Raw genomic sequence first — 10,902 nt, forward strand, 5'->3', positions numbered from 1 at the left:
TCACTGGAACAGGAGCTGAATCAGCAGATGGTTCTTGGCTGTGGCTTCCCAGATGTCCAAGCTCCCACAGCTCCAGGCAGGCAGCCCGGCTTGTGTGGGAGCCAGAGCATCTGGCCTGGATCACTTCACTGGGCAGCAGGGCTCTGAAAGCCATCAGGCGTTCACAGCAACTTCAGCACTCCTCACACAGCCACAAAAGTGAGCTCAAGCAAGAATACTGCAAGAGAAAGCAGGCAGTTGTCCACAGAACTCAAAGTTTTTTGTTGCCTCAGACATGCTTATAGATATTATCCTGACAGGTGCAAAACTGCAGAGAAAAAAACTCTACTTCAGTGTTTGCACTAATTCAATGGAAAAATAAGAGTAACAAAAGCACTGACTCTGCAATAGTTATTTAATAATTAACTATCTTACAGGCATAAAACTAAAATATATGAAGCTTTTTCTTTTTTGGGTAAAAATTATCTAAATACTTTCTTCCAGAGGACTCAAAAATTAATAGAAAAAGCTTAACCATGCTGCATATAAAGCAGAACATTTTAAATGAAATGAAAAGAATTCTAAGATTCTACAAACCAGAATCTTAGAACAGAGGATTCATTAGGAGGATTCAGAGGATTCATTTCATTAGGATCCTACTGCTTTTAATTCCTTTGCACGTCTCTGGCTTTTAGATTAAACAACACTATGCACTACACAAGCAGTTGTGAAGAGAATATGTAATACAAACAGCTGTTAAATTTAAGGTATAGGTTCTTGTTATATACTGGCTGTGAAAGAAGCATTAGGAAACAAAAGGTGATGGCAAATACTTTGTTTCTGAACTATACGTAAGTAATTTGGCTGGTTAAGATCTGGTTGGTTGTATCCGTTACATACTCAGAGGTTAAACACCATTACGTTCACAAATACGAATAGGAAGGGCTGTAATTGCAATTGTCTAAGGAGATATGCGTTCCTTTGTGCTTACTTATTTTGTTAAAGATACAAAAGAAACGCATGCTATTTCTGGCCCACACGAATATTCAGAATTAAGCTACTAATATATAAGAATTTTTCTGAGTGTAAATGTAGATTTTGGAGCTCTCTCACACCAGTAGTGTCGCACAGGTTTTTTAGGGCTGCCAGAGGATTTATGCAGCCCAATGCTCAGCACCATTCCTGCCCGATTGCAGCCCTCCCTCGGGAAGATGGCAATGTCTGTTCTCGGGGAGCCTGGGACGGCGCGCTATCGCTCCCGACCGGGTCCCTTTGCTTTTCTTGGCCAGCGATGCCTCTCCTCGAGCAGCTGCTGCCGGGCTCTGCCGTGTGCGAGCCGGGGGCGGGCCGGGGAGGGGCTGCGGCTCTCGGACACCGGGACAGCGGCGGGCATCCGGCCGGGCCCGCCGGAGCAGCGGCACCATGGCCGGTAAGTGCGGGAGCGCAGCGAGGGAGGCAGGGAGGGGGTGCCCGGCTCGTCCCGCAGCCCCGGGCGGCAGGAGCTGGGGAGGGCTCGCCAAAGCATCAGCCCAAAGCTGCCCCTGCACCGCCCGGCCGCGCTCCGCAGGGCTGGAACAGCAGGGCTGCCAGCACCGCCCGGAGCGCCGGACAGGGGAGAGCTCGGCCTGGAGACGGGCACAGCAAACGGGCTGCCTTGCCTCCACTACCCCCAGTTATTTAATTTATACTGACTGTGTTTTATATGGGGATTAAAACTCGTGGTGGAGGACGAGCTGCTGGTAAACTTGCCAAAAAGCTTACTGCAAAGTTTAAGTAAAGCTTATTAAAAGCATGTAATCACACAGTAAGCAAAAAGGGATGCAATCCCAGAGGAGAGAGAGGATGCCTGTCAGCACCTGCTCTATGCTAGGATAAACCTGGTACCTATCAGCAGGAGACAGTCCCCCGGCTCAGGTAGGGGGAGATGAAGTGGTCCAACAGGTCTCTTCCCTCTCTCTGCCATGATCCTGTACCACAGCAGGATACAATACATCAGTTTCTCATGATGCCAGGTAAAACATGTATATTTTAAATATACAGATTTTCTCCCTGCATACAATGGATGCAACTTATCTCAGTGGTTGATTTGTGACTAGTGCTACATCGTGCCCTAAGCCCCTGGTTCTGTTGCTGATCCAATCAGATAAGATGGTCTAAAAGTGAGACAAATTCTCCTTACTCTCATTAAAGTACAGGTAACTTCTGGAATGAGTAAAACTTTGCCTTATATTTACAGCTGTGTAAAGTTTAAAAAAACCCAGAATTTGAGTCTATGCCTATGGGTGTGTCATGAATGCTTAACATCATTCTGCAGTGAACAAATTCAGTACATACAAACTCATTCTCTTACTCCAAAAATCAATGCACACCTCATCATACTGTCTTTAATGGCAAATGGTGACAAACTTGCTATAAGGGAACACAGGACTGCTGCTGAGAACAGAGACTTATGAATGAACAGGACAAGTTAAAAAAGACCTGTACAACTTACTTGAAATGTTAACCTTTCAGATCAGACAGCAAAACTACCAGGCATATAAAGATTTTTTGTTTATAGTGCACCTACATGAAGGAAACCATTAATTTCTATTATGTTCATGGGCATTAAACTGAAGCATTTTTTCTGCATCTGGCCTTCTGAGATGCAATAAAATACGAGCCTGACTGAAGATATATTTGAGCATGCCCTGCAAAACTAAAAGGAACAAACACACAAAATTCCCATGCTCATATGCATTTCCTTATACTGTGCATTCTTATCAAGGAAAACCAATTTACCCACATGGCACAGTCAGACTTGTCTCTGTATTAATATTAACCCACACCAAGTAGGTGCTTGTTTCCTGTTGCTCAGAATAAGGATTGCACTAACAGTCTGGCTGAATGCTGGAACCCACTCAGTTCACCCACCAGCTGAAGGCCAGCAAAGTGCTGTTGCTGTGGTACAGCCATGAGCAGGGTGGCTGCTCCTGGTGCTGCTGGGAGACAGGAGTGACTGTGTGACTCAGGGAAGCAGCCAGCCAATTCCTGCAGAGGCCTAAGGCAACACACCTGGAGGGGAGCTGCAAAACCAGCTTGGTCCCAGTGACTCCACCAAATGCAGGAAAATGAGTCAGGATCAGATTAAGGCCTTTGTGGTGCTATGGGCAGGTTAATTTTATAGCACAAGGTAATTACTTAAGTGTTCTGTAGCTGAAGGACATTTTATGTCACTTACTGCAACACAGCAACACTGAAAAAGATCAGCAATATATGTACTTGCAACTCACCTCCCATACTCTTTATAGCTCTAATGAATAAACTAAATTAAATTAAAATAGTTTGGAATTATTCAAAGCTATTATTATTTGATAGTCAAAACTATCAGTAGTGTTGACTGATGATTTTGTGCTTGTATTGTCTTTATTTTACTTGTACCATTGTAAAGAGATGGCAAACTGCAAGGTACCTACCAAGCACAGACAGATAAAAAGAAAAAGGAATAAAGCATAATTAAGTTAACTCTACCTAAAAACAGAGAAGAAGAAAAAAATTCAGTACCAGTTGTGAGAAAATGCTAGGTCACTTCACTACTTCAGTTTCAGGGGAGACCTTGAGAACTGTCAGCACCCAGTACTGAGCTGCTCCTGAGCTGTCTCCCATGGCTGCAGAGTGGAAGATAATTCTAGAGTTTAGGTACAGAGCAAAATAATCTTTGCAGCCTATCACTCCAGCCATCTCAGCAAACGTGAAAGCAATGAACTGAGCCCTTCATCAACTGTCTACCTTTGGTCTAACGAGAAATTCTCACAACAGAATTTCTCATATTCATATTAAATATATTTATTAAGATTTATCTGGGTTTGTTCACAGTAATTATAACAAGATTTTGTTGTATGTTAAGCACTCATGATTCAGGAAACTGTGTTTAATGGATACTTAACTTTGACTTCACAAATCAGGAAACACATGCATCCTTAGAAAGAAAACAACCCATAGCTTTACTTTGTTCCTTGAGCCAGGGTCCATTGCAGTAACTGCCAGTGCTTCTGAACACTGTAATCTGTCACTGCCATTGTCATGTCCCTTCAGGTGCTGCACCATGCTATAACCAAACAAAAATGTGCATGTGAGCTGAATGCTTCATTTAATAATAATTTTGGAATGGTTTTTGTTAGCTTTAATATTCCTGTCTACACCCAAAATATACTTAACTTTGATCTTCCTATGATGTTTTGTGTGCTTTTATGTTTGAACAGAACAAGCAGTTGCTGTGGCTGGAGGTATAATAGGAGGGATCCTTTTATTTATCCTCCTTGGAATAACTGCGTATCTGCTCTGGAAAAAATGTTGCCGCCTCTTTTCTTATGAAAAGCTCATCAATCCTGTCAAAACAACAAATGCAAATGCCATTTTCCAGGATCAGGCAAACTCTGAAATTCATCTAAAAAGTACAAGGTACCTATTTTCATTCTGTTTTTAAAGCATATGCTATGTGATTATTTCAACTTGTCAAATGTCAAATGAGCAGGTGATCCAAATATGTGCATGTACAGAAATAAAGGAGATTCCTAAATTATATGAAAACATCAGTCATGTTCTGTTTTGTTCCCTTAGGAAAAGGATAATCTAACTATGAAAGTGATGGTTATTCCTGATTTATTTAAAAGAGAGAATATATTCAAGTGTACTTGGTGAATGGATAGCTTTACCTGTTAGACAAACCCAGCCTATGTTCCAGAGTAATTTCTAGTCTAATAACAAAAACAACAGGACTTCAGTTCAGGAAGGAGACTCTTTATGAGAATTAATCATTGCAGGGGTTTTGGGCTCTAAAACAAGCAGCTGCAGTTAATTCTTCCTTTCCTTTAAAAGATAAATTCTAAAGGGAAGGAAAGGGGCAAAGAGAAGAATCTAACAGGAGAATTAAGACCTAATATACATCACTGTCTTTTCATGCATTAAGCAATTTATTTTATTTGCTTTTGGATTTTATTTTTACCTTTGCATGTCTGTAGAATTTTTACATTGTGACATAAGAGCAGTAAACTTACTCGTCTCATCAAGTTTGATTTCCAGCTTTAAACCAGAAGAGTCAATAGGTGCTGTTGTCTTGAGCAGGTCCAGAAGTGTTCCATTTATCATTCCACCAACACTGCATGGGCGAGACTGGATTCACCTGACAAATGAAGAACAGGTTCAGGAAGACAGGGACCCCTTCATGACTCCTCAGTCTGGGCCACGGTCATCATTTCATTCTCTGGGTATGGCATTGCAAAAATGGGACTATTTTTAAGGGTAGGGTGGCTTTATCATTATGAAGCATATATCTTGGGGGCACAGCAGAGACTGCATTACCCAGCACAAGCCGTAAATGCTCCATGCAGTTATATATTTTATATATGAGAATTGGGCAAGAATGTAGTAATTTTGGTCCCTTAGACATTTGGCAGACAAAGCAATTTCTCCTCCCATATTTTGTAAAGGCCAGGAAGTGTCTGTTGTCCCCAGGAACAGCAGTCACCAGCTGCACTCTGCAACAACAGCTAGAATTAACCAGATACAGTCAGAGGAATAAGAGAAAGAAAAGTGCTGCAGCCTACAATTACTGCCCCAAATTTGAGGGAAAAGGAAATAAAATATGAAATTCTTACCAAACATTGATTGTTAATAAAGAGGGTAATCTGATTTACCCCAGTACAGCAGTGGTTATAAAAGTGCCTGCAATGGTTCTTGAGGCTAATCTGAGGGTGCTTGCTTTGCCTTTTCTTGTAGCTGGAGCTTATGTTGTAGGAACCATTAACCCAGATCTGTACAAGTTTCCCGAAGACAAAAGTGAAACAGACTTTCCTGACGGCAGCATTGGCCGCCTCTGGTTCTCCATAGAATACGAACAAGAGTCAGAAAGGCTCCTGGTCTCCTTGATCAAAGTCAGAAAGCTGCAGCCTCCTGCTGATTCCTGCAGTTCATTTGTGAAAATCTACCTGCTGCCTGATGAAAGAAGCTACCTGCAGTCCAAAACAAAACGTAAAACTCTTAACCCCCAGTTTGATGAAAACTTTGTTTTCCAGGTACTTTTTCTTTTGATGAGGTGGATTTTTGCTTGCAAATATTAACTTGTCAAACTACAGTACACGTTTGTATGTCCACAATGCTTCTACCAAGACAGAAGTTGTTTCCACCAGAGAGAGCTTTTTTTTACTGAGGCTTCTGGAGATCCTGGGCTACAGAAGCGTGTGGATCCAGAACTGCTCTTACTTCTGGTCTGTACCAAAGTTAAGGATTCCAGAACTTGCCCTGGGAATAATGAAAACCCCAGTTTGAACTAGAGCTGAGCAGTTCAGCCCAGCAGTTCTAGAAGTCCAGAAGGAGCCAATACTGACATCATGCTTTCACAGCTTTTGGGTTTTTTTTGCTGTGGAAGTAGACTAGACAGCAGAACCTGAGAGGAATCTCTGGGCTGCTGTCTGTATAGTACTGCACAGCTTGGCTTCCCATGCTAACAGGCTTTCAGCACACGCCACAAGACAAAAGCTCTAAAACCAAAAAATGTTTGTGTTTCAGACAACCGACAAAATGTTTACAGATTCTAAACATCTTAGTCTGAAAGTGAATGCATCACACAGCACTAGATCCATATGAACTAAAAAAAAACACCAACTAACTTCACAGTTTTCGAATGAACTCTTATTTTAGCTTGGATCTTGACTTCCACATAGCTCAAGTTTTAGGCAAATTTTAAAAGTACTTCAAATAATTAAAGGAAGTCTAAACTTACCCCACCTAAACTTACCACCATTTGAAAAATACTTCCTTTGCAGTCATGCTAGAGTAGGAAAGTGTCAGATGTTTTATAATTATTAATATTCTTCATTTTCCTGTACAGGTTTCCAGTAAAATGTTGCTCCAAAGGACACTAAAGTTTTTGGTTTATCATGTTGATAAACAGAAGAAGCATCATCTCCTAGGCCAAGTTATCTTCCCACTAAAAAATGAAGCATTAACTGAGGACAACAAACTAGTCATATGGAGAGATCTGGAGAAAGAAAACTTGGAGGTATGTGATACCAGGCTCTCGGCACTGTGCAACTTCTGTCATCCTACAAGTATTGGAAGGATATATCTGAAGTAGAACTACATTCTACCAAGTACCTCAAATGCAAAACTTCATAAACATTTGGAATAGAAATTCCCATCCTACCAACCTGCAGATCCATAGCTGTTGTAAAAGGAGTACCCAGATGCTTAGAAAAAGTCATATGAATTAGGAGGTTGTTACATAAGAACTTTTGTTATTTGCTCCTCTTTTCAATTAGTAAGAGCAGAAAAGAGCAGAAAGGGAAAGGAAATAGCTAGCCCCTGGAAAAGACTAATTCTGAGGGTTAGGAAGGCTGATTAATTGGTTCCATCAAATGTTACAACGGAATAAATAAAGCCACTACAATTTACTCACACGCCTTTGTGTGACAGAAACTATTAGCATGAAAAAGGATTTTTCTCCCCATTTGACCACACAATGAGGGAGTTTTTCAGACAAGCTTATCAGGTGTTGTTCTGCTTCCAAAGCCTCCTTCAGAGCATGGTGATATCCAGTTCTCCCTGAGCTACAATGACTACCTGGGCCGTCTCACGGTGGTGGTTCTGAGGGCGAGGGGATTAAAGCTCCAGGAGAGCCCTGCTGTTGGTAAGTGGGATTTCCTCCCTGCTGTCAGCTCCACAATTCCTGTTTTCATTTGCTCCTTCCTCATCTGTACACCCAGGCTTGTGTTGTGGGAATCTGACAGGAACAAATAAATATCCTGGTGATTTGAGTGGAAACAAATCATATTCTGCCCTGAGGCAATTAGATTTTGATAGATTAGTTTTGCTATCTTTGGGGTTTGTTTCATAATAAAAGGTTTGTCCTGTGGCAATTGGTGGTAACTTTTTTCTCCTGTTTTTGTACAGTGAGCAACATCCTTTTGCTGCTCTCCAGTCCAGAGAAGGCAGAATTTCAGGGGATTTTGACATTAACAGTTGCCTCAAGTCAAATTCCCAGGGGTAACAGCTGCAGGATAACTGCTTATGCTGAACACCTGTCCTGGGAGGAATTGAGCTGAGAGAAAAAAATCTCAGTTTAGGACAGCCTGGCTATTGTTCAAAGGATCATGGCATGGACTCACAATTTTCTCCCGTAGTGCAGAAGGCTTTTTCTGGTACATCATACTCATGTATCCCTGGTCTCAGAGATTACCTCAAAATGCTGTTTAAAATCTAACACTCAAAAGCAAGAACAGATGAAGAACCAAACTTGTATTTCAGTCTGTAGTGATTTCTTGCAGGGCTTTGAAGCCAAACAATATAAATGCAAAATACACCTATAATTTAAAAGGAAAAGAAGTTTAGTTCTCTATATACACACATCACTATGAAGTTTTTTTTGACTGTACAAATTAAGCCTTCAAAAAAGTCTCCATCAGATGAAGGGAAGGCACAGAAACATAAGATCAAGGATGCAGGGTAAGAATATGGCTGCTAATTGTACCAGCATTTAAATTGGAAAGCGCACTTCAAAACTGCACTGTTAGAACTTTGTATGCTCCCTGCTTTATGTCATGCTGTCATATGTGTTCCATCTATCTTTCACAATCTGATGTTACACTTGATATTGACTCCCAAAAAGAAGAAATTCTTTAAGCTGTCTCCCAACTGCTTCTTAAAGATGTATTTTAGTCTTCAATTTCTTTTTCTCCAAGGTGTCTATGTCAAAGTCTCACTAATGAACCATAATAAATTCATCAAAAGTAAAAAGACAGCAGCTCTTCTGGGAACTCCCAACCCTGTGTACAATGAAACCTTCAGTTTCAAGGCAGATCAGACGGAGCTGGATACAGCAAGCCTGAGTCTATCTGTGCTCCAGAGTAACAAAGGAGAAAGTAAGTTATATAAGTTATTACAGTCATGTAAGTTACTAAAGTCAAGGTGTCAAATCTCTGCTATATTTGAGACATGTTTAAACCTGAGAGGAAATAATTCCTTTTCAGCAATAATCATAAAACATGTAAGAGTTTTGGGGTATTTCAAAGGCTGTCTCTTTAAAAGCAGAACAACTTATTTGTAGTTAAGCATATGTCTCTCTTCAGAGGCTACATTCCATGGAAGACATGAATAACATCACTGTAGCCTAGTCAATGCCAGTACAAGGTGCTGTGCCTTTGTTTCATTCCAGTATCCCATTAAAACAAGCTATGTGAACACTTGTGTGTGTCACACACAGCCTCCAAAACTGTGTGGCCATTCACTCCTTCTAAGCAAATTTGAAAGAGGAATAGAAATTTTAATTCTCATAGCAGTGAGAAAGAAGGAAGAGAGATTAGCAAACATCCCCATTCCCTGGCAGAAAACCTGATGCTTGAGGCCACCTCTTACTATTAGAGAATCCATTAAGGAGTTCTGCTTACAGAAGCAAATCAGAATTCAGTATTTCCACTGTTCACAAGAAAAACATCTTCCCTGCAGTGCAAATATGATCTCAATAATTTTCCCCATTCACAGCTGGAAAATCCAGGCATGAATAAACAATCTGGTCCTTGGCAGTGGCAACACACATATTACAGCTCCCAGCTGTCTCAGTAATTGCATTGATTTCTTGCAAATCATGTGAATCCTACTGAGGTTGAAGATACCCAAAATTAGGGCATGCTTCCCCAGTAAAGCTGAGGTAAAGGGGCAGGGCAGATGCACATCAGATATTTGTGCCTTGAAGATGTTTTAACTTAACTTCAGGCAAAAGGACAGGCCTGCATTGACTGAACACCCACTTACTGCTGTACCTTTTAATGCTGAACTTCAGCAGGTAGAAACTACAGAACTTGAAGTCCAGGGTTACTTCTTTGATTAATGTTTTGGTTTAAAAATACCTTTCAGAAAAGGCACTATTTGGAGAAAAACACATTGTAATCTTATTGTAGGAGTTCCATGCTGTTGTCTCCTTACCACAAAAGCTCCATATCTTCTTGATGTTTCTCATGGGCAGCTACTCAGAGCCCTGACTCTTTGTTCTTCACAAAGCAGCCACTGACTTCCATTCCCTTCTCAACCACCACCCCACTTTTTTATAGCATCTTCTTCTCACTGGTCACAGCTGTGGCCTGTTAAAGTCAGGCCCGTTCCTGATCTTTGCTAATTGGCCCAGCTGCAATTCCTTAGGGGTAAGATTACTTTCTACACTATCTTTATTTTCTTATATTCTATCCCTCCACAAATACATGTTGATATTCTAATGTAGGCAAGGATTTCAGCGAAGCATCACAGGTGTTCATCACTAACTGCTTTTTTTTCCCCAGAAACACTTCTGCTGGGACGAGTGGTAGTTGGGCCTTTCATGTACACACGTGGCAGAGAACTGGAACACTGGAATGAGATGATCAGTAAGCCCAAGGAGCTGGTGAAACGATGGCATGCTCTCTGCCACAGCACATGAACAGCACTGAGGAAAAAACAGCCTTAATATGGAAAAGCTCTTACTGTCTTTCTCATCTAAAGGGTATAAAAATCTTTGCTAAGATTTTTTACCAAACAAAGAAAAAAATAAATTATTTCCTTGACCAAGCACAAATAAACGATTTGGTTCCTGGTAGGCTGGGAGTCCTTCTTTCCTCTCTTCAAAATATATGTTCAATTTAATTAACATGCAGCTGAACAATCAAAACAGCCAAACATGATCTCTCAGTATTAATTATTTTGACTGGAAAATTCCACTTGGTTATGAGTTGTGGGCACAAATGATCACACATGTAGTCAGAGCCCAAGAATTGCCAGTGATGACTCCAGGCCTATCTGCCCACTGCTCCACATCACCACAGTGCTTCACCAAAGGGGAGAGAAGCCCAGTGAGCATGCCAAAACAAAACCCTAAAGACCTGACTAATACATGTAGAACATGTTTAAAATAGCAGCAGTGTA

General features: G+C 41.1%; 1 protein-coding gene across 1 annotated transcript; it reads left to right on the forward strand.

Moving 5' to 3' along the window:
• Positions 1–52: 52 nt before the first annotated feature.
• Positions 53–10,532, forward strand: SYT15 (synaptotagmin 15). The gene is made up of 9 exons (XM_059477665.1): positions 53–198; positions 1,176–1,408; positions 4,218–4,416; positions 5,080–5,222; positions 5,734–6,029; positions 6,845–7,015; positions 7,525–7,642; positions 8,694–8,873; positions 10,284–10,532. The coding sequence occupies exons 1-9, from the start codon at positions 53–55 to the stop codon at positions 10,418–10,420; spliced, it is 1,623 nt and encodes a 540-aa protein (XP_059333648.1). The 3' UTR covers positions 10,421–10,532.
• The last annotated feature ends 370 nt before the right edge of the window (positions 10,533–10,902 follow it).

The sequence above is a fragment of the Ammospiza nelsoni genome, chromosome 8 (genome assembly GCF_027579445.1).
Source record: "Ammospiza nelsoni isolate bAmmNel1 chromosome 8, bAmmNel1.pri, whole genome shotgun sequence".
NCBI classification, from domain to species: Eukaryota; Metazoa; Chordata; class Aves; order Passeriformes; family Passerellidae; genus Ammospiza; species Ammospiza nelsoni.